The sequence below is a fragment of the Camarhynchus parvulus genome, chromosome 5 (genome assembly GCF_901933205.1).
Source record: "Camarhynchus parvulus chromosome 5, STF_HiC, whole genome shotgun sequence".
Taxonomy (NCBI): domain Eukaryota; kingdom Metazoa; phylum Chordata; class Aves; order Passeriformes; family Thraupidae; genus Camarhynchus; species Camarhynchus parvulus.
The window spans coordinates 22,980,765-23,005,477 of record NC_044575.1 but is presented as its reverse complement, the minus strand read 5'-3'; the positions used below and the strand labels follow the sequence as shown (position 1 = coordinate 23,005,477).

At 42.9% G+C, this 24,713-nt stretch overlaps 1 protein-coding gene across 6 annotated transcripts in view; it reads right to left on the bottom strand.

Annotated features, from left to right (window-relative positions):
* The window catches only part of LRP4 (LDL receptor related protein 4), an 82,920-nt gene extending 61,373 nt beyond the window's left edge, over positions 1-21,547 (bottom strand). For all 6 annotated transcript variants that reach the window (XM_030949598.1, XM_030949601.1, XM_030949599.1 and 3 more), the window contains exon 1: positions 21,364-21,547. In XM_030949598.1, coding sequence (XP_030805458.1) covers positions 21,364-21,448 — 85 coding nt within the window. In that variant the 5' untranslated portion in view covers positions 21,449-21,547. The remainder of the gene's footprint in view (positions 1-21,363) is intronic.
* Between the last annotated feature and the right edge of the window lie 3,166 nt (positions 21,548-24,713).

Here is a 24,713-nt window from a genome sequence, read left to right as displayed (position 1 = left end):
TGTGGGTGAGCCGCTATAGGAAAATGGGACTTGGGAGTAAAAGGTACAGGCTAGATGAGCTTGGGAGAGGAGGTACAGTTATGAATGAACTAGATGGAGGAAAAGAAAGCATGAGACAGAGTGTCCCATCTCACACCCACTACCCAGAACCATCCTTACACATACGCACATTCCCTCATTTCTTTCTGTCTCTTAACAAGCTTCCCTACTTCTATAATCTTCAATTCTCTTCTGCTACTCCTTTGTCCTAAACTTTACTGGTTTTTTTCCTCCCCTGAAAAACGTCCATAAATTCAGTCTCAGTCCAAATCAGATGCCAGCAGTGTCACTTTTCTCTCTATTCCCACTGACTACAAATATACAAGTTTAAGCCAGGTCCACACTGATGGCAAAAGAATAGCTCTTTTCCATCTGGATCACTTAGCGACCAAAAAAGTTAACCCTTTAAAATTACCTGGAATAATTTGACCAGGCAGACAGGTTGTATTATTTGGTATTTGACAGCACACAGCTGCACTGGTTTTGCATGTATCCCTTGTGGGATGATAGACACAGCTCTCCATGCTATTTCTTGCATGGCAACACAATCTTCAACACTGCTTTGTGGCACACAGAAATAGCCTCCTGCAGCTGCCTTCTCCTCCTCCTCATGGCCTATAGGTCAGTAAAGAAGCCCTCAGCCCACAGGGCAGCCTCTCAGAAGGCATTCTCTGGACCGGAGCTCCTCTGGTGCCCTTCACACAGAGCAATAACTGGAGCAGAGGTCCTGGGTAACTCAAGCCTGTGTGACTGGATAGTCAGTGTCCACCACAGTGAGCATCAAAGAGGCTTCTGCTGGCAGGGTTTTTAACTCCAACTCAGCACATACAAATACTGATTCAAAGTTTTTAAAACATTAGAAGTGTTTGAATATTTACAAAATATTTGCAACTCCACTATTCATGGGTGAATTTCAGACACCAAAGAATCCTTAAGCTTCTTTTGGTTTTGGATTGGACTTTTTCCTTTACTTTTTTATTTCTAGAGTATGAGAGGCTCTGTAACATTCTCTAACTTTTCTGTACTACGGCAAGGTTTCAAACACAGAGGGGGGAAGCATTGTCCATCCTTATTCTCCAAACTTACCAAATGATGTCTAAGTTACACAGACAGTTATAAGCAGAAATTCTTCTCTCTCTCCCTCAAGTTTCAGCCTGGAAAGTTAGAAATTGGTGACACTTTAATCAACTGCAAGAGAGAATCAGGCAAGGATCAGAATAGGCTTGGCCCCTAATGCACTAACTCCTTTCCTACATATCATCCCCCTTCTGCTCCAGAAGTATCAGGAACTTTCTTTGTAATATCCAATTCACTAACACAGTCAAGCTGAACTCAAAGTGACTGTTCTCAACTTGTGCTCAATTTAAAGACTTAGGCTTCTATTTTAGTTCTCAGGACAAACTGCTCCCAAAATCTTGTTTGTTTTTCCAGCCACATTAGTTGGTCTAACTAAAATGGTTCTCTTTTCCTACAAACCTTGCCTCACTACTAGTTGTGATGTTCTATGGATAGAATGCTTCTACAAACACTATATCATCAGTAATAGAAAAAAATGGTGCAGTCATCAGATGCTAGTGAGGGTAAAGGTGCTTGAACATCTACATAAAGACAGATGTAATTCTATGTTCTTTTTACTCAGATCTGTATTTGGCCTATTAGGAATTTCCTCCTACAAATAAGGATTCATATTCTATGCTCATCTCCAAATGAAAGGCAAGGATACCCCCTATTTAAAAGCACTGGTTATATCTATGCTAAGAACTTTGCTCTCAGCTTTACCATTGCACAGTAGTCTTGCTCATCCTGCATATGGCCTTGGACAGAGAGTCCAGGAAGCTCAGTCTCCATATGTGCAGCCCCTAGTTATGCTCAGTGTGAAATATCTGTGGAACCATGACCTCAGAGCAAAAGTACTCTGTGTTCTAGGAGAATACTGACACAGGTAAGCACCTCCTGCCCACATTTAATTTCTGACATAATACATCTGGAACAAGGACTATGCTTCTGGTATCATTCCTACTGTAACACAAACATCAGGTCTAAGATGACATTTGAACCTTTAATACACATGCAACACAGCTTAACTAATAAAAGAATTTAACTCCAAAGTGTAGGAATGCCAAGCTTGCTGCCATCCCTGCAGAGGTGGAAAGCGATGTTTAAAGGAGGTGTCCTGGCTAATTTTTCCTCATAACGCAACAGAGAAGTAGGCTCACATGATTTCTTCTTGGCCCAATCAAGCAGTTTCATGTTGCTTAGGTATCTCCGCTGCAGCTTTAGAAACAGGAGACAAAGCCAGCACATCAATATGAGCCTACCTATCTATCCCAGGGCTACAGCAGTGGGTTCAAGCAACATCCAAGGCAAAAACCTATCAGACAGTGAAGGTGAACTAAAGGGCTTTAAAGGGACATCACTTCTCTGCTTTCTTCCAGTCCTGAGCTGCAACCCAGATCAAATAAACTAGAAATTGAGAGGTAATTCACAGGTAAAGAGAGAATAGGGAATCAAGCATAAACCCTACTGAACAGCTAAGCAGAAATAAGCTAGACATAACACAAAAAAGGCTGTACTTTCAGTCCACACCAACACTTTGGATTAAACTACACAGAAAGGGCTTCTCAGCTATGCTTCCTTCTTAAAGGAAAACAAAAAAACTAGACTGGCAGAGCTGAAACCACTACGCGCTGTCTGCCTTAATCTCCCTTCTCCTTCAGATCCAACAGTGATGCCCCCCAAACCGTCTCCAGCTTTAGCACAGATGCTGACAAAGGTTCCTTTTAGAAGCCTGGACCACAGAAGCCAGAGATAAATCCGTCCACCCATATATATTTTTGTCTCCTTTGCATATACAAAATTTCTTTCACCCTCCTACCTCTCAAACCCATCTCACCCTCCTTCCTTCAAAAGCGATTAAGGAAAAGCTGTAGAAATATTTGCCCAAAGCTGGAGCCGGTTGCTGGGCCCAGCTGTATTGTTGGTAGGAATACACACAGCAAACTTTCACTGTGAGGAGCCCTGCGGGACTCCAGGCACTTCGGGGAGGCTTTGTGAGCCCAGCTCTGCATGCACTAGCCAGGCTATTGTGAAAGGGAAACAGAAAAAAGTGTTACAAACCCCAATGCTCTCCCACTCTCTTCTCCCCCCACCTCCCCATGTGCCCCCCTTCCACCAGCCGCCACCTTCCCCAAGACAAATCGAGAGGGGAGGGGGCCACTGATGAAGAGAGTGAAAAGGTTTCCTCAGTTAGATTTAAGGCAACAAGTCAGGGCTGCAAGGAGTCCTTTATCCACCAGGGAAGCCTCCCACTGCTCCAGAGCTGGGCCGAGCCGGGATCCTGGGGGCCAGCTTTCTGAAGGCTGCCATTGATTTGTCACTGATGATAAGTGAGGCCGGAGTCGTTCCCACCATCGCCTGCAGAGGGGACGACTCCCACAACGCCCGGCAGGGGAGAGGGGCAGCAAATGAGGAAATGCAGAACCCAATGGCTGAAAAAATCCCAAATGGCTATTTTTCCTTTAACGAGCTGCAACAAAAAGGAGCAACCGTGCTGAGACCGAGGCAGGGGACAAGAGACAACAGTGCATAGGGGCAGTGCAGTCACTCGTCAGTGGACAAACCTTCCCCATGGAGAAAGAGCAGGGGGGATTTCTTCAGCCTTAGCCTCCTAAGGGCCTCACAGTGCCAACTCGGTCAAACAATATTCCTTCAAAACCTCTCCAGCTGCTCCCTTGCCAATTGCTTTTAAACCTATTCTATTTACATAGAGACACTCTTCTCTCAAGCACATGCTGCTGGAAACTCGTTCTTCTGCTTTTTGGGAGGGGAAATCTTTTCTCACAGTACTAAATAAATGAGAGAGGCTAATGAAGCACCATGTCTAAAAGGTGAATTCCCAAAGCAACAGGAGATCTTAAAGGAGCACCAGAGCTCCCCCAGGGAACATACAAATAGAGCAGCAGCTGCCTGGGCAAGACCAGATGCAGATGGGTGAACTGAAAACAAGACAAAAGGTGGAGGGGGAGGAAGGCTGAAAGAAAAAAAAGAAAAAAATCAGCAAAAGAAGTAATGATCCTTGGCCTTTCTGATGTAACTAGTTAGGAAAAACCATCAGAACTGGTTCAACTTGCATTACAAAATGTCTCTCTTGTGCTTCAAGACACGGAGGACGTTTAGGAGTAAATAGGACACCTTTCATTCCTTCCCCTGCCCTCAGCAAAAGCCCTCAGCAAAAGCCCTCAGCTACCTTCTGCCCTGGCCAGGCTGAGGCACACAGGCCTCGTAACACGGCCTGAAGAGCAAGAGGCAGCTCTCCAGAGGGAAAAGAGAGGCACGCCTGCAGCTTCCTTCCAGTTCAATCAGACTAGAGCCAGCAATCCAGAGGATCTTATCTGGCAATACATTACCTCAGGATACTTGCGCAGAGTTCCTAAAGCTCCAGTTTATAACCCAGCACACTAAAATAAATGAAAGTTGCCAGGCTGTAAACTGTGACATTCAGCAATATTTTACTTCATATTCAGCCACTCAAGAGGCACAGGGCAGATCACTGGGAGTAGTAATTATTTCAGATATTCTACGTAGAATTTCTTGGTATACAAGAGAGCACAGACTCCATGGATCCTTAAGCTGGGGAGAAGCACAATATCAGAACCTTAACTGATAACATCCAGTCCAAAAACTTCACAAGTTTAAACATTAAAAAAACAAACAAACAAACAAACAAACAAAAAACAAACAAACAAAAAAACCATTCAAAACCTCATTCATATTTGGGAAATAGCCAAATAGCCCGCAACCAGTTAGCTCAAAACACAGGTTGAACATGCTTCTTTCCAGAAATATTACACTCTTACAGTCTAACCAAGCAGCCACATCCTACACCAAACAAAGCTTTTGAGTCCTGAAGTGCAACTCAATTAAAGCCCATTAAAGACCTCTGCCTCCCAATGAGAGAGGACTAAACATCTCCTGGCTTGATGAACTAACCACTCAGACCATTGCCACTGCTTGGGGACCTGGAAATACGCTTATGTCCAGTAAGACCTCAACTTGCACACCTGAATAATCTCAATAGCTACATGAGAAACAGGATTCACAAAGCCAGTTTCAGATGGATTCAACTCTTAACAGACAATTTTGATGCATCTGCTGCCAAATGGAGGGAGGGGATTCTTTCATGTCTAACAAAATGCAAACTCATGAGGAATTTTCACCCACAGCCAGGTTGCTCCTGTGGTCCCTTCCCTTTATTGTGCTGCCTGTTTTCATGAAACTTCTATTCTCTGGGACCAGTTTTTTTGGGTGAGAAGATATGCACACATATTGAAATAACCACTGCTTCCATACAAAAGCAGGCTAAAGATGCCTGCGGATTTTTCTCATGAGAATAGTCCATATTAACAATATTATTAAGAAGTGCTTCTGATACTACTTCCGGGAGCAAGTTCCAGCATTTGAAGTGCCTATCCAAATAAAAGATTCCTCATAAAGCTCAGAAACTATTTAAGCAGACACATCATTCAGCCCTGGAAGAAGAATTTTTCCCCACTTGAAAAGCTTTTAAACTCTTCTGTGTCCCCCATGCAAGCATACTTCCTTTTGCTAGAACCATGATCTCAGGGCCAAAATCCATGAACAGACAGTGTGATGTCTCCTGTCTTACAGATGCACTTACCACAATGACTCAAGAGCAATTTTCCTTCTGTTATTCCACCATACTTTGGGGAGTAGGGTACAACAGACAAATTAAGGTGAATCAGGCTTTTGAGCCAATTTGTGGGCATTGCAATACAATATTATTCAGCCAAATATAGAGTACTTCCTCTGATCAAAGAGCCACCCAAGCCCATCAGTGCTAAAAATGCTACCTAAAATGACTGGATAACAGTAGAGAAGTGACATAACACAGGGCTACGTGTCTACTTGTAGCAGAATTTTACCTCCAGTAATTACAGTCTACCTTGAGAAGTTCTTGGGAGTTTTTTTCAGTTGAATACAGACTTTTTTCCCTCTCTTTCCACTAAGGGGAGGAGTTATTCTTTTCAACAGTTGTGAAGTAAAATTACCTTTTTTCAGTCAGAAAGAAAAAGGAAAAAAAGAAGTATTTCTGAGGGGGGAAAAAGGCCCTAATATGCAGTTTGTATCTTGACTAAATTTGCTGAATTTTTCTGGTACCTTATGCTACCATTCTCAGACACAGTAAGAACATAACATTTATTCCAATGGATCTTTCTCTAAGTAAGAACATCTGGTACATTTGGACCTTCAGCCAACAAGCCTTGATGAGTCAAGATCAGGTCAGCTTAAGTCCCAGTACCCAACTAAGCTACACAGCATTACAGTCATGACAGCATCCATCTCAGCTTCAGAGGCTGAGCTCAGTTAGCTTTCCCATTCCCTGGCCCTTTATTCTGAGACTGAATGTGGTCCACGAAGTCCAGTTTCTGAGAAACTTGCTTAGAGTTTCATTACCCTCCCTTCATTTTTTCACTGTACGTTATCAAACGTACAGTTTGATAATGTGGAATTACAAATAGCAACAGACTTTGGGAAATCATTCCCATACCCCTCCTTAAAACTGCACAAACACTTGGCAAACTGAATACACACATTATGATTTAGGTATCAAGTCCTCGGACAAAGATGTCTGTTTTCCATGGGGAAAATAAAATTTTCTGCCCTTCATGCTGTAATCTAGTTTCTTGATTTCTTTCCAGGTATCCCTCTGAAACAAACCTTCTTCTGTGCACAATAAGCAAAGGACAGAAAGCAGTCTTCATTTAACTACATTTAAGTGATAACACAAGTCTCAGGCTCTCCAGAAACACAAAGATGTTTGCTCAAAATGAGAAAGAAGACTCAGGATGGTGATTTTACACCCATCAGTTGTCCCACCCTAAAGAGCTCTTAGTCCTCCTTCTCTTACTGCCAGTCCTACAACCCCATAAACTGGCATAGCTTTGTGCAGTCTGATAAAAAAACAGATGAGTAAAAGCTATGCAGTGGGCAGTGAGCTTCAAAAAGATGCAAACTTGAAGGATCTTCCAACTTCTCCTCACCCAGCCCAGTTTGATTCCTTCTGTTGCTTCACTGCTTGCAGAACCATGGCCTCAGAGGCAAACTGACAGAAGCAGTTGTGGTCATTTCCTGTTTAAAGCTTTAAAAATGTATTTACTACAGTGGGTCACGCGTGACTTTCTTCTTAAAGTCTGCTTACCAAGTGTTTGTACATTTGGAAGTAGGATAGGCATGCTACTGTGCTGAAAATTCTTATGAAAAGGAATAAACACAGGGAATTAGATCATTCTACACTTAAGTAAATGTTTAAAAATGTAACATTCTAATCTGGGAAAAAACCACTGACTTTAGTGTGCAGAAAAAAAAAACAGCTATTAAGCAACCAGTCACTGTGTTTAACTTCTTTACCCTCAAAAGAAAAAAGTCTGTAGACTCCAAAATAAAATTGTCAACTATCCTGAGAGAAGAGTAAAAAAATCCCAGACCTAGCTGTTAGCACACCTGACCCAACAACCACAGGCAATCTTTATGTAACAGCTTGAAAAGATGGCACTCCCAATCCCAGTTCTGTACAGCTCATCTCCAGGGGGTGCAGGGAAAAAACACTTGAGCTATTGGGTAAATACAGCCACTGGAGCCAATTACGTGTTTACAGAATTCTACCCAGCAATCTAGCTTGCTGCTACAAAGCAGCAAAAAGGAATGCTTAAAAATTATTAGGTAAAGTTGTCAACAGCAAAACTATCCCCAGCCAGAAATGTAGGGTTAAAACTTGGATTTCTAACCCGGCCCAAGTTAAGCTTCTGCTCTCAAATTCCTTGACCTTTGTGATTACATGGTTAAATACCATTTTGTGATCCATCCTAAGAGATGCTACAGTCAGAATACGGGAAAGAGTGGAAGAGTCACAGACACAGAACAGATCTTTGAGAGCTGGGTTTAGATATGATGCTCCTCATTAGACTAGTGCCAACTGTTTATTGAATATGCTGGCAGATGACAGGAACATGCACTATCCAGGGCAAAAAGAGCAACTAAATCCTCTTAGATGGACATTACATCTGAGAATAATTTTCACTCTCCCAGTATCAGACCTCAGACACAACAAATATGTCTAATTGTGATAATCTTGCGTGCATTGTATCAGAAGGGGAAAAAGAACAATTAGAGAAAGGCAGCTTCAACAGAAAGGCAGGAAGAAGCATCACCATACAGACTAAAAGGCAAAGCTTAAGTGATGCCTCTATTTACTATGTTAATTTCATTGTGGGTATTTTTTCTCATTACTTCATACATCTGTCAATTTACTATATGTAGAAATTATAAATTCTTCAGAGAAGGGATTGTTCTTATTGTATGCACATGCTGCATGTAACACTGTGAAGCTCTGATTTCCATGAGAGTGAATCTTTACGCGATCCAATTGACAATTCATGTGTAAGATTCATCCTATGTACATCTTCCCCTTCAGCCTGCCACATATTCATTCAGGGAGAACAGGAATGGCCACTTAGCTTATGCTTTCCCACAGCTAGCTCTGTCTTCCTGTGACTAACCAGAAACTTTGCATCACCACTGCCACTTCCACATCGGCTCGGCAGGAGAGTGGATTGTGCCTTCTTTTGTGTGCATGCCCAGGCTGGGCTTGTGAAATCTCATCATCACACTACATCAGTGGAGAGTGGTGGGGAGAGCAAGCAAAACTCTAACCCAGAGTCTGTGAATAAGGGTCAAAAACCAACTCTCTGCCAGACATCAATCATTTAAAAGGTAAGATTAAGGAAGAATAATCAAAGCACTAGCAAGGTGATAAAGCTTTTCATATTCCGATTGACCATTTCTTTGGCAACAACTCAACTTTAGTCTGTGGTAGCCCAACCAAAATAAGACAGTAGGTCTTTTCTTGCAACCCTAATGAATAGAAGTTTCCACCACAAAGGGCATCAACAATTAATGTACTGCACCATCTATATATATTAACGTATTGCAACATCTATAGGTTGATCTTTCACCACATTCGGACGCTAATACAGCACAGTCATACAAGTAACGATACAATAAAGAGGCCAATGCTTATGTGAGCCACAGAAATTAAGTCTTGGGCTTGAATTCTCACCTCTCCTTGTTTCTAGGGAAAGCCTTTCCAAATTACTATCCAGGCAAAGCAAAGAAGCAGCAAGTCAGTGCCAAAAAATGGTTGGTCTTGCCTCTCTCTCTCCTTCCATCAGGTCTATACTTATGAGCTCACTGAAGAGTATTCACTTGTTTGCCAATACCACACAACCTGTGGTTTCACCATTCCGCAGGCCAGTTCTGTGACAAACCAACAAGCTGGACTGATTCACCCAGTAGATATCTACACAGACCTATCAAAGGGACAAGAGACTGCTCTCTGGGACAACCCACAGTTACACCAGACTAGGCGCAACAAGAAACCATACCCCTGGGCCAACGAAGCCCAGCAGCTGGAGGCCAAGCCACATACACTGTAGGCAGAGAAGAACAACCCTCAGCAGTGACAACATCCTAGTATCCCTGCCAAAAAAATTTCTCTCAGAGAAATCAAATTTTACTAAAAGAAAAGAGAGCAGGAGCAAAAACTCCTCTAATTCTGCTATTCCAAAACATGGGCTATATATTACCATAAAACTGTATTTTGATGACAATATTTCCCATAAAGCAAGGTTATACTAAACCCTACTCTGAATCAGTAACATGCCCTTGTAAGTCATTTGGAGCTGCATTCTTAGTGCCACCTGAAACAAGCTATGAACTGTGTCCAGGCAAACCAGACCTGCACAGTCCAGCCCACTGCTTAATTGTTTTAAACCGTGTGTTTAATTTACCAAGTTTAAACAGGAGGAGAAGACTGAATTGATAGATACGAAGGAACAGAGGATTGCCAAAATGCAATTCATGATCCATAAGTCATCTCTTCTAGGATCCCTGCAAAAGACATGGATCTGGAGAAAGGCAAGTGGGTGATAACTGGGACAGTTGGAACATTGTTTATTTCCTGTTAGCAAAGACAGCAGTTCAGGCCTCCAAGGATAAATCAAATTTCTTCACCAGATGGAAGACATTTCATTTCCAAACATCATCCATACAACAATGGACCACAGAAAGAAAGGAGCCAATTCACAACAGTAACAAGAAAACAAAATTACTAGAGATTTAAGAGATGAGTTCTCATCAAAATCTGCACTTGCAAAGAGCCTTATGTTACATCAGAACTTGCACCACATCCCACCACAATCAATTCAAAGACGCCTTTATTGGCAAAACAAGCTCTGCAAGTGTTACCCACATGAAAAAAGCAGCATGCTTGAGTTTCTTCCAGAAGTGGATTCATTCAACATATGAAGGGCCCATCTCCACAGAGGTTTTAAGAGAAAGGGATATATGGCATGGAGTCCAAGTTTCAAATAAGAACATTTTATTTCTAGTAAGATCAATGTTCCTTGCTCTACTGTATTTTGTTTTTTCTCAGCCTTTCCTTTTACTTCTCATTCCAACATTTATTGTTTATGGTATTCTCCCTGTATCCAAATTGCAACCCAAATTGCACATGACAGCTCAGCATTTGGTAGAATCTGACTTCATTTTCCACATTTCACTTGGCACTAAGTGCCAGCAGAATAACTGTACAATAACTTGTGGCAGTTTAGTTGGCTAACAGGTTTGGACTTCTTTTTTCTGCTATAGAAACTTGTGTTCTGGCTTAGATTCTGACTAGTTTCTCATGTGAATTTTGGATGAAATTAGTTACTTCCCAAGCCTCAAAAGGAGTGTCAAACCCCAGAAACAATGTTTTCATAGGCATGGATAGCATTTTCATTTGGTTTCAGCCTATGGTTCTTCTGTGCTATTAGGTGGAGACAATTTTTGCTGCTTTGGATAAGATTGTATAAAAAGAATTTATTTTGCTGCTGCTAGGATCAGCAATGGAAATCCTCCCAGTCCTACACTGTAGCAATCATTACACAGATCTCTAGATCTAGTAACTTCATGTCTTTGCACATCTGAAAATAAAAAAGTTGACTTCCCTTTGGTTACAATGGAAGAACATTCAGAGCTCTGGAGTTCGTTCTTGCGGGAGTCAAATATTTAATTTACTCTTGATTAGTATAGGAGGAAAATCTCAGCAGAGTATTCAGCTCTAATGGTTTGAACAGTTCAAACATGCCCTACTTGCTAGGTCCACTAAAGCAGCCAGCACAGTCACAGAAAGCCTTAAGCATGCAAAGGTTCCTGAGGCTCATTACAGTGGAGCTGTAGAGGGTCTGTGCTGTCTACCCACCTCAGCTCAGTCCCATCCCATAACAGGTAATATTCTCCTTATGTAGTTATTGTCATTCTGTTCCTGTGAGCCACTCCCCTTCTGCTTGTCTCTAAAGGGCATGGAGCCATAAAGCACACACATTAGAGACTTTGGTATGCAGCCTGCACAGTCAGAAAAGCTGGCTCCTTAGGCTACCTGGTCTTCTAGGGTGTAACTCCAATGGCCCTCTGTCCTCACAACACTTCAAGAAGCATTGCCACCACACTTAGTTTAAGATCTTGACATAGGATGCAAAGCATGTTGTTATGATGTTGTTCAAGAAAAAACCCAAGACAAACCCAGATAACACTCCATGCCTTTCCCAGATGAACCTGCAGGACCAATGCACTGCAGTACCTTAGCCAGCTAACGTAGGTGTTTTGGCAGCTGTCCCAGTCACTTAATCGAAGCCTGAGCTCACAGGCTGCTTCGCCTGAGCACGTAAATCAAGATGTATATACCAAAGATGTCGCCTCTGCCTCACTCCCTTCCTTGCTCGAAGGCTACTGTGTGAGTACTGTTTATTTTTATCCTACAATTGATGAACTGTACATTGGTCTAATTTGCCCTGTATCTCCCATTATTTCTATATTGCAACTGTTAAGGTTTCACCTTGTGTACCCAATTAAGCTAAGTGGGGGATTGCCGAGCATTTAAAGGAGGCAAGTGTCTGCCCCCCACCCTTTCCTGCCAGTCTGCTCTAAAGCACCTCATCACAAAAACTGCTCACGGGTCTTTTCTCAAAAAATAATCATCTGAGTTTCTCTTATTCTTCCATATTACCATCACCAAGTTTGCTTCTCCAGCACAACCAACCAAGAAAAGGTTACTACAGTGTATCACAGGAATTGTCTCCCCCTTTTTTTTTTTAGACATTCCTTTAAAGCTTAAAAGTTTGTTCCCAAACTTTTAAAGACTTACGGGTAAAGAACTAACCATAACAAGGCAAGAAAAGAAGCACCAAAACACCACCCAACATTTTCTAGGGACAACTGACTGGAAAACTTAAACCTAAGCAATTTGCTTATTTTGTTCTAGTCTGGAATTTGCACTAAGAGCAACAGAAGATTACAGATCCTCCTCTTCCAATTAACAGAAGGCAGGTCACAAACAAGAGAAACCTCAGAGAAATAATACTCTTCTCCTGTTATTGAGCAAGCTGCTTCAAGCCAAAGGTTGTAGTTGAAGGTTGCAGAAGTCCAGGAACACCAGGGTTGTTCTTGCTTGAATACTGGTAGCATAGAAATTATTCAGTGTAACTGTAAAGATGCAAAGATGACAAATCTGCCCTTCTGGAGGAGTTGACGCACAAGCAGGGGATCCACCTGCTTCCCAGCTAAAAGAACCTAGTGCCTGGGGAAAAAAATCAACAAAACAAACAAACAACAAAAACAAACCACCTAAAACCAACAACTATCACCCAAAAGGCCTAAAGGTCTTCTGATGTTTAAGGTAATGCTGACTGCAGGTCTGAATTCTTCCATACACTCAAAAAATGCAGTGAACAAAGGCCTACAGACAGTATTGATTCATGAGTGGTGACAGTTCAAACTGGAACACACGAGGTTACCACCCTTGTGGTGGAGACAACTGCTCGGCAATCAGCTTTTCATGAGTCAACACCCTCCTGCAGCAGCTGTTCACTGGATCAGGGAAGAAGTCAGATGCAGAGGCAGCTTCATCTCTGCATGAATACAGCTTTGAGCTCAACCTGCTCTTTCCTTGTATTTAACTTAGGTCTGTTTGCAGGGCAATGACTATTGCTCTTAAAGAACTCCTGACCCAGTCTCTCACTTATTTCTGCATCATGCTTTCTAAGATTTAAACACTGAATACTTCTATTTGAGATCCATGACTAAAATGCAGGTAGTTCTCTAGCATTCCTATTTACCAATGACTATTCTCTCCTGTTTCTTGGCTATTAAAGCCTCCAGAATGGCAGCCTCCAATCTATCTCCCCTTTCCCATACCACAAACTCTCTAGATTTCTCTCACAGACTGACTCGTTATGTTTTTCCTCGTGCTAATAGGTACTATGCTGATGAAGGCCCTTTTTATAAAGGCAGCACAAATTAGCGGCACGTCCTTCAGCCACAAGAAGCTCAACTCAGGCTTTTCAGGAGTAGCAGGCTTCAAAAATCACAGTGAAGAGAATACAGTCTTTGAGGCCTCAAAAACCTAATTTCTTAAATTTGTCAAGCTTGAAGAAGTGGCAAAGTCTGAATAACAAAAAAAGGACAGCAGTAAAGCTGGCTTCCTCCTAACAAATGCAGTTTTAATTCAGAGAATTATCCCAACTCCTGGTTCATCCTCAGAAGCCTGGAACAGAAGCAGGAAATTACAACCCCAAGACTTCTCTCTTTTTTTTTCCCTGCCTCAGAGTTGCAAAGAAAGGATTTGACTATTCAGCAGTTATGGAAATTCAGAACTAAAATTGGGTGGGAGCACAAAAGAAAAAAAAAAAAAGAAAGAAGGTGTGTCTTTATTTTACTCTAATCCTAGATCCCACGAGACAGTTCTGATATACTGAATGGCTGCACCTTAAGCAAGAACCTCTCCCAGCACTACCAGCTGTCACAAAGTCAAATGAACTGACAGAGCTGGAGATTCAGGCTAAAGGAGCAGAGTGTGTATTTCCTTCTAACCTCGCACAGTCCCAGAATGCTTCTTACAAACCTTTCAGAGAAGAAGGCTGAGAACATCAGGTGTCTGTGTTTTAACTGTTCACTATAGTGACTCACTCTTTCACACAGCAATTCTTAATGGGGAAGGGGAAGAGAAGTAGGCTGCTTTTCCAGGAAAGGAGCAATTTTCTGCCACCAGACTTACACTTGTTTCTATATCCAGACTTCTTACCAAACCTATGGTAATCTCCTATTCTCACTTGATGCTTTTGTCCAAGCAATTATCTCCAAAATTCTATCTTCTCACTTCAGTTCTGCCCTCCCAATTTCATACACTTTTCCAGACAATACTGTCTGCCAAAATACCTTCTGGGACATCCCACTCAAAAATCCTTCTGGCTTATGTGCTCCCAAGGCCGACAGCTCCATCACCACCTCTGTCTGCAGTGGTGGAATGTGGACTCTATCTCATGGGCTCACCATCAGAGCGTTCTGCTAATAGTCTCCCTTTCCACCTCTGACTCCATTGCTAGGCTCCTAATATTTCATAAAATCACTCCATTAGGTCAGGGACTATACTGTCACAGACTCCTAACAGCTTGTCACATCCTCCTTTAAAGCATTAGTAAATAAGTCTTTCCCTGTCTCAGCAGTTAAATTATGCTCAATGCTTATCTTCACTTTCAAAATTTCCATCTTTTATCCTACCTAATTAACAATGCTTTCTGCCATCAGATCCCACATAATTACTCCACTTGGATTTCTTTACACGACTCTTCTGTTCCTTTGCCAGCTCAAGTCCTTGGCTCTCATTTCCAAAATGCCTATTTTACTTCTGTTAATATCTATATTCCTATATCTTCTTCTCATGGTTTACACTACTCCTGCACTTGCTTCCTCATCCTTATTTACACAGTTACCAGCTTTCAGTAGTCTTTGATGCCAACTCCTACCCAAAACCTCTCTCTATCCTCATTCTAAGAAGTGATTGGAATGAAAAACTTTGGAAGCTTTTCCCATTAAATCAAAGCTAAAGGAAATTTAATTAGAAAGCAATACAATTTTAATATTGACCTTATCTATCCCAATAGAATTATCATGCCCCCTGATCCTTGTCAGATGTCCAATTAAGACTATAAAGCCTTTGGGGCAAACGTAGCCCTTCCTTCATGTTACACAGAGCCACAGCACCTAGACCAATCCTTAAGAAAAACACCTTGGAAAGTCAAAGAACTTGATTTTGCCAAGGGCAGCACCACTTCAACTGTGATTTGGAAATTACCAGAGAAGTTAAAAGTCCTCACTCTCTGAAACTTCAAAATGCAAGAATAGGGTTCCGTTCAAGAGAAATAATGTCGGACCATATCTGAGAAGAGAGGAGCAGGGTACAGAATGCACTGAAAAGGTTTCTCCATGGTATCTCTAGCTCCTTCCTGCCTCAAATCTCCAAAGCCATCACTTATCCACTTCGAAACAGCAGGAGAGTCACTTCTTTTTTCCTCTTCTCTCCAGAAGAAGCACAGCAGAAATAAACCTCGAGTGATAAATTATGCACCACTTTTGTGTGGCTGCCTCTTGGCCAGACGGGAAATTTTTCTCCCAAAGCCTTTTGTTTCCAGCTTTGATCCCAGTGTTGGATCCGCTCCGTTCAGCATGGAGGTGAAGGGAGAGCTGACACAGGCCAAGTTCAGGCTTACTGCAAGTCACAGTCAGATCTTCCATTAGCCTTCTCCCCTCCCCCTTTCCAATTGGAACTCTCCTTGAGTTTGAAAAGATCTTATTAAACATTTTCCAGAGGGCCTTACAGAGGATACATTATTTTGATGGATGCTGGGGCTAAAGGAGGAGGATTTCTAAGTACAGTGAAATAATGGAGTTTGTTCTAATGGGTTTAAGAGATGCCCGGGGGCACCAAGTAAGTTCCTTCTCTGCAAATAAAAAACACAGAAGACCAGAAAATGGAGCCGAACAACTGAACGCCAGGAAGCGGGGAAATCGGGCTCTATTTAACTGCTGCTCTTGGTTACAGCCAACTTCAGGCTGCTTGGAAAAACAGCACACACACATATCACTGGCACAAATTTAACAGGAGGAAACAAAGAGACAACAGGGGTCAAACTGGGGGTGGCAAGTAGGAGAAGGATGCAAGGCTGGGTCCCCACCCCCTACCAGAGAGTCGGATCAATTATCCTTGAATACTAACAAGATTTCTGATTAAAGAACTGCTGCTATGCAATAGAAACAGAAAGCTCCAGCAGCTGGGAGGGGCTGTCAGGCAGTAACAAAGAGACACAGAAGACTATGCCCTGCTAGGGCATACTGAGGAAGTCACCATGCTGGTAGCCAGGAGAGGGGTCTCCCCTGCCTGGAGTCATGATAATGTCTCACTGCTGGTAGATTTAACTTCAGGAGTAAAATTCCACCTTGACACTACAGAACATAGGGGCTGTTTTCAGGCAAATATTTTATCTGCTGGAAGCTTTGCTGGACAATAGTTCTTTACACAACCTCATCATTACAGTACAGGAAGGTGAATTCTATTCTAACTCTAATCCGTTCAGGGAAAAAATCTGGTGCTTTTTACTTCTGAGTATTGCAACAATAGAAAGTTGCTATCAACACACAATAGCTTGAGAAATAAGATCTGTGGTGTCTTTGGTCATACACTTTTTGACAAAACTCCAACTAGCAGTGCAAACACTGAATATCCACCTACATTGCTGTCTGTTAATCTTAATGGTTTGTGACTTGCTGACTGGTGGCTAATACCAGAAGAACCTAATCACCTAAGAACCTCATGATAGGCAAAGCTTCTGTTAGTACTTTTCAACCCACAGGTGTGCTAACATGCTTATACCAGAATGTTTAATGTATCTCATACCGTCACAATCGGGCTCATGATACTTCAGCTCCCTTTTTTTCTTTGTCTTCTATATTAAATTACCTAATTCCCTGACATGAGGAATTTCAGTCATTCACAATTCAGCACTATTAAATCTAACAAACATCAGCTCCATTTGATGTAATAAAGTCTTTATGAAAACTTTTTTTCCTGCCCTTACACAGTGAGTCTCCTTTCATCTAGGGTCACAGCAGCCAAGGATATCTGCTGCTCACAGAAAGACTGATTGCAGCTCAAGAGTCCCCCAGACTAGATGCAATGGCTGGAACACTTCAGCATCTAACAGACAGCTCTGCACAAGAGAGGCAAAAAAACATGCCTGGAAAGCTAAAATACCTGAACATGAATTCACTCATAACAGGAAGGCAGTCAAATACTCCCAGGTAACATTTCCAGAGCAACCAGATATAAAGCATGAATAACCCACAAGTCTACAGAATAACAAGCTCCTGCATCCATATGCTTACTATCTTTAGTACAGGGAAATGGAAATCTACAGACAGAAGAAAGAAGAGACTCAAGGAGCATTACAGTGCCCAGTTTTCACTCAGTAGAGACAACAAAATCCCATAAAAGAGTAATACCTAACCTAAGAGCAATGGCAAAGAACCATTGACACCACAGACACAAAAGTAAGAGCCTAACCACCAAGCACATGAGATTCGTGGATGACAATTACATTTAGTGTTTTCTGCCCCGATTTGTGTGAAACACAGACAGCCACTAAATACAGTACGCCATTTAAAGGAGTGGGTTTGTTATATGACAGAGCTCCAGCTCTGGATGTTTTATCAGGTAAAGCCAGACACTTTAAAAGATGGTCAGTTTAAGTCTACATATATACCATCTGATTATGTAAACCCATATAACAAAACATCACAAATAGCTAAGCCACAAATAATGGAGGACTAGAGAAATTAAGTATCCACCTTTCTTTTACATTTCTTTTAATAACACTTTATTTACCAATTCACCCTTCCCAACAGAGTCAGTAAAATTTCAGTGGTTTTATGATCTTTTGACCATCAGCAAGAGAAATTTATGTATTATTAAAAAGATAAATAGTCACAAGCAGCAAAGGAATTCAATGAAGCTGCAGAACATGCACTTACTATGTAAACCTATTTTTAAAACCTTGACTGGTTTTTAAGATAATATCTCTTTATCAGCTTTTTTAAGTGTTATGAAGCATACATTCTATTGTGTTCGACTGTAAGTTGCATTCTAGGGCAAATGGAGTTGGCCTTGGGCAAGACAATTTCTACTTCATTTCCCACATTTACAAAACAAGGATAATATTTGCCTATTTCACAAGAGTGCACGAAGATTCAAGAGCACTATCAGACAACAGATCATTCTCATAGAATTAATGTTTTAACTATTTTTTAATGTTAATTTCACTAGTCTGGAGAGCATTTACAAGTAAAAACAAAATACAAATCACTTTGATTTCTTTTCTAGTTAACATAGAGCATGTACTATTTTCTCGTTTGAACTACAAACGACTGGATAGTGTTTGTATCTAACCACTTTTTCCTTCTGTAATTTCAAGGAATACAATGCAGAAAAACAACTACCAGTTTTCTGCAATCATATTTTGTGGCCCACATGAAGAGAATATCCCTTTTCAAGGTTCACCAGACATTCTGGAAATGCAAACACTTTATGCAACTATGCACCTATTAATTTTCTTGCTGCATACACCCACACTCCCAAGACGCAAGAAGAGTTTCTCTATTGTGGAAAACAGTGCTATAGCACACAACTGAAAGCTTCCAGAAAGAGAATATAAAAGAAAATTGCTTATATACACTAAATAAAACAATAATGCTAACTTCATACTGGAAGATTTATGCCATATGCTCTTCCACTATGTTTTAATAGACAGAATTGTCAAAAGCAAAACAAAAAACCATCACTTGTCACTGCCTGCAGCATGTTGCTTCTCATTTTAGAAATACAGGGGATGCTACTCAGTGCCATCACCACTTTGGGAAAAAAAAAAGTCAAGATAATTCAGGGTGATCAAGAGATCTCTGAATATCATCCAAATTGATGATTCAGCAAACCCTGGCACTCTCAGCACACCCAGGAAGGACAATATCAGCTCCGAGCTGACAATAAGAAAATGGGTGCTTTACACTTGGCTAACAGCTGCAGAACCAACAGCAATGCCAAGCACAGGCAGTTGAAACTCTGATTCCCACTGCAAAATATACTTCCACAGAAGCAACACGTTTAGGTTTCCAACTATAAAACATAGTCAAGATGTTTCAGAAGCAAAGCTCTGATACTAGCTATGTATTGTTCTGGCAGAACTCCAGGAGCCAAAACAGCAAACACATCAGCCAGACGGGTTCTGTGACATTCTGTATTTATGCTAACACAGACCATCTTAACATCAGGTCCTTCCTTGCTCCAGCCACCAGCAGTGCATGACATTAGCATTAAACTCCCTCTCTATACCTGTTTTTGCCTGCAATGCACTTTTCCAAGAGTTTAAGATACTTGCAGACCTATTTTCTTGGTTTGGGGATTGTTTGGCACAGACTTATCCAGTGTGATCTGCCACTATCCACTCCAAAAGAGTCAAAGGTCAGTCTTGCAGACTTGTTTGCTCTACACTCTCCTGTACTGAGGCAGAGCACTAAATGACCAAGTGTTTCTAACAGCCTACCTGTTCAGCATCACAACTTCCGTGAATGCTTTCTGACAGTTAAGCTGCACACCACCCCTGCAGGTACTTCTAAGGGACAACTTTGAAAATTTTCTAGCTAAGTGAAAGAACACTGACTCATCACAAATTCTGGCATTTTCTCTGCCACCTCAATCCTGGTATCTCCTCATGTTTTTCCCTACTTCATAACGGAAAAAGATTGTTCAGGAATTGTGTCCTTATTGCAAAATTGTGTCCTTATTTTCCTCATATTTTGATGAAGGAAAGAGGATATTCACTTCTGGAAGCAGCTGGCACATCCAATCATAAACTCACAGTCATCTGACAAGAGGATACAAAAGTGCACTGATGGGAAAGCTACTTGAAAGAGAAACAAACTGCCATAAAAAAAAGCATCCCAGAGACATCAAGGAACAACCACCTACTAGCAAACTTGCATTTTACAATCAGACATCCCCCACATGGCTGTTAACAGCCCAGACACATTAACTAGGAGCACCTGGGTAACAGCCAAAATAAAACACATCCAGATCTGTACCTACATTAAGATCTATCTTTCAGATCCTTCTCACTCCTAAACGGCAGCTAAATATCTGTGTGGCATTTGGGAACTCAAGAGTACTTCTGGCTCCTAAAAAGCAGGTTTTCTGATACACAGAACTACAGCCCTCTCTAGTCAGTCTATCCAAGCTAGCTTAGCACATTCTTCAAAGCTGCCTGCAATTAGTTTTTTTTGTTAGAAGAGAAATAATATTACTTGAAACCCAAACTTCCTATGATTGTGCCCCAGGGGCAATACTTGTAGAATAATGGAGGTCAGCAGCACTACTGCAAATGCTTCCTGTAATTTCAGAGTAGAACAGGAGAAAACGGATGGGTGAAATTATACAGTAGCTGGCAAAGCAGTGAAGGGAAAGAAGAAGAAGAAACGAGGTACGTATCTCCTCTCCACAACCCTCCCCCAAAAGCCTTCTAACTCTTTATAAACAATTTTGCGAACCGTTTAGATGTTTTCTTCTCCACTGGGCGCACTTACAAAATCAAGAACCACAGAACAAGACGAAGAAACAGCAGATGTCAGTTGATAGAGACACCACAAAGCTTAAGTTTTCATGGCGAGACTTCATGACACTACGTCCCGGCTCGCTAAGAGCGGAGCGAAAGCCTCCCCTCATCACTATTTTTGGTACTCCTGTCCGGCCCCGCTGTGCCAGGGCGCTGCGGGAGGACTCCCAGTCCCCGCCGAGGCGAGGCAGGTAGCCCGGGGCGCCGCCGCGGAGCCGGGCTGTACCTTTAAGGGGCCCGTCGCGGCGGGTGCGCGGCTGCATTCCTGCTCCGGAGCGGCGGCTGTCCCGACACGCCGGGCACGGCAGCCTGCAAGGCAACCTGCGCGCCCGCCCCGGCCCGGCCCGCCGCTCGCACCGCGGGAACAAAGCCCGCGCCCGCCGCCGCCAAACTTCCGCGGGGGGCAGCGGCCGCGTGGGCTCCCGGGGCAGCGCCTCTCCGCGCCCCGCGCTCCGGCCTGCCGGGGCACTCCGCCGGCTCCAGCCCGCCGCGACACGGCGAAGGCGAGAGCTCCGCGTCCGGGCGCGGGACGGGGCGCGGACAAAGCGCGGCGGGGCGGCGCAGGGCAGGGCTCCCCGCCCGGCGGGCGCGGGCAGGTGAGCGGCGCGGCCGGGCAGGGCTCTCCGCCCGGGCACGGATCGCCGCTGCCGAGCCCGGGACGGCAGCCGGGCCCCCGCGCTGCCGCGGGGCACAGCGTGCCGCGGCAGCCGCTTACCTCTGGAGCGGAGCAGCGCTCCCAGCAGCACCAGCAGGAGCTGCGGAGGCGCGGGCAGGAGACAACCCCCGCCGCGCCGCCTCATGGTGGCAGCGCCCCGGCCCCGTGCCCGGGCCGCCCGCAGCGACGTCGCGGGCTCCTCCTGCGCGGAGCACCCCAGCACGACCGCCGCTCGCTCCGTCCGCAGCCGCGGCACTCCGGGGCCGGGGGCTCCCTCCCCGCTCCGCCCGCCCAGGCCCGGCCCCGAAGGAGGAGCTCCGCCGGGGCAGCCCCCGCCCCGCTCCCCCCAGCGCCGAGGCACTTCGCAAACTTTCGGCGAGGAGAGGCGGTCCCGCTGCGGAGGCTCTGCGAAGAGACACGCACCTCCCTTCCCCACCCCGAGGGGCCGTCGCCCGCCACCTCGGCGAGACCCTTGGGCTGGCCCAGAGCCCCTCTGACCCCCTCAGCCCTTACCCCCGGTACAGCTCCCTCACCGCGGGTGGGGAAACCCTTCCTAAAGCGGCTCCGGTGCTCGGGGCCGTCGGTGTCGGCTGTCCCTGTCCCAACTCCCGCAGCATCACCAAAGAACATTGCTCCGGGGTCTCGGCTGCCCGCAGCAGGGCTGCCCGGTATCCTCCGGTCCCAGCGCGTTGCCACCGCTTCCCGACTTGTGCGAGTTTGCTGTACCCAGGACAAATCGCAGAGCCCTTCTCCCCGTCCTGTCCCCGTTTGCCAAACTCCTTTCGAAAGGGAAACGTTCATGAGCCCTTTGCCCAGCGTGCATGTTGCTACCTATGAGAAACGTCTGATTTTTCCCCTCTGTTTGTGACAATATTCTGGTATTTGGTGTTTTCCTTATAGCCGCGGTGTCGAAAGACAGCTGACTACGTATGAATCTCAGGTACCCTAAAAAAATATGTAGGGTCGTTTCCTGCCGGAATAGAAATGAACTCTTGCACAATTGGCTTATATTCTGTACTGCACTAAAAAGCAGACGGGCTTTCTCTGGAGATCATCCTTAGAGCCAGTTTTATGGTCCTTTTGGCATGATTTGACATTTTAATGCATAGGGTTGACACTGCAAGGAACTGTTGTTAAATAATTAATCTCAGTTGATTTCAAAGTATTGACTTGAACAGAAGGCTGACTCAGATAGTCCAAACCCTGGACTACAGCGGAAGATGAGAATTTTGTCAAATTGACACCAAAGGGACAGTAACAGAAATGGTCTTTTTTAAAGCCTTCCCATAGATGAATCCAGAGGAAGCTGCAATTGATCCCATCCTTTAAACAATCACAAGACTAAGAAAATGGCACAGCATGTGATTGAATTATGCCACTCCTACTAATTAATTGTAAAATGGTGAAGACAAGGGGTATTACTAAAAATGTCAACATAAAATTAAAATAGGGACTGAGCCTTGACAAATTGTGCTCAGTGAAAAGAGAAAATAATCCAACACAGCTTCACTGAGGATAACTCCCAAGAGCAGTAACACCACAAGAAACAGTAAGCAGCAAACCATGTTTAAATTCTTCTGTACATGGACACCAAAATTTTTAAAAAGCAGACTTTTTCTTTATATGCAGAACCACTGCCTCAAGATAGGAATAGATCCACATTAGTGCAAGATGGGCAAAGTGTGCAAAGTTGCAGAAGAGTAACAACAAATACAGGTAGTCAAGAGGGACTGGTTCTCTATTCTAATATTGACTTGGAGTCAGTGACAGACTGAGGAACAGAAAGTATACACAATTATTGTAAAGTAATAAACTCCAAGATACCAAAGTTTAAGATGGCTGAAGAGGAAGAATTCTGAATAGTGGGTTAAAGTTTAGAGAGAGAAAACAATAACCTCACACTGACTGGCTGATCGACTAGAAAGCAAAACCCTCACGGTATCTCCCTAAAATACAGAGCAGCATAACCAAAATTCATTTAAGTTTATATTCTCTACTAAGGCTAGATCATCAGGGAGTATAACTCAGAGGAGTCCTTCTGACTTCAGGCTCACAGAAGCTTTTAGAAGTTTAGGTGCTGAAGTACTGAGTGGGATAAAGCACAGACACAGGGCCCAGAGCTTCTTGATAATTATATACTTAGGTCATGGAACAGTCAGCTGTTAAGATGAGTGTTTCCCTGTGTTTGAAACAAAAGCCTCTTGAAAAATATTGTCCTACATACAAGTAAATTCACTTGTTAGCTCTTCAGTTCTTCTCTCCCCAGAGAACAAATGCTTTTAGCCACTCTGTTAAAGTGTGTTTACCAGTCCTCTGCATCTAGCACTGTATTCTAGTAAATCACTTTCCTCTCTTCCTTAAACTATATCTCTGTCTTATTAGTAATTTTGAAATCCCCTGGTGAAATGTTAGAGAAGCACATAGTATTATCTTCCCCAAAAATCTCCTAAATAGGTTGCAGTTGAACAGATGAAAATGTATATTATAAACTTCTCAATTACCTACCTGTTGATAAATACTTTGACTGAATATAGCCCTGATTACATGTGGGATCTTTGAGGAATAATTGTAAAGTATATTTATGCAGTGAAAATGGATATTTATGGTAAAAGCAGACTAGTTGCTAAATAATGCTGGTAGAATTTAACCATATGGCTTTGGTCTTGCCTCTTTCAGAGCAAATAACTTTAAGATCATGGAAATATCAGAATACACTTCAACCCATGCACAACATAGGTACTCGCTTCTACCCACACCTATGAGGGAGGAGCATCATGAAGTAACCTGCAATAATTTATAGATCACTGATAAGTGAAATATAACACAAGTGTTGTAAGACAGAGAAAGAAGTAATTAAAATATAATTAACAATTAATTTATATGACAACATGCCCAAGCAAAAAAACTCTGCCAGTCATTATAAATGGAACAGGAAGAAGATTATTATCCTATTAACCGTTTTGGGACATAATTGAGATACACCCCCTCCAAAAGAAACGTTTGAGAAATAAACCAATCTGATGACAAAAAATAAGTGCTATGAAATAACACTAATAGTTTGCATCATTTTCAGGGTGATTTTAAATAACAAACCTGTGTCAGGAAAAAGGAAACCAAGAACATGGTGTCATTGGAAAAAGAAGAAAGGTACCAGAACAAGGTAAGATTATTAGGGAAAAGACACTTTATCTATTTTGAAACTGCCAAGATCTTAATAATAGGTTTAAAGAAAGAAAGGGGGAAACAAAGAAAAAAAAGTCTAAGTCTTACCTATCGAAGTATTCAAATGAGCTTTTCCTTGTGAAGATGCTTTTCCACCCTCAAGTTTCGTAGAAGAGAACAACACATTGGGTAGCTTAATTGTTGTGTTCAGAAAGGTTTGGAGCAATCATGTTTTAAATACTTGAGAT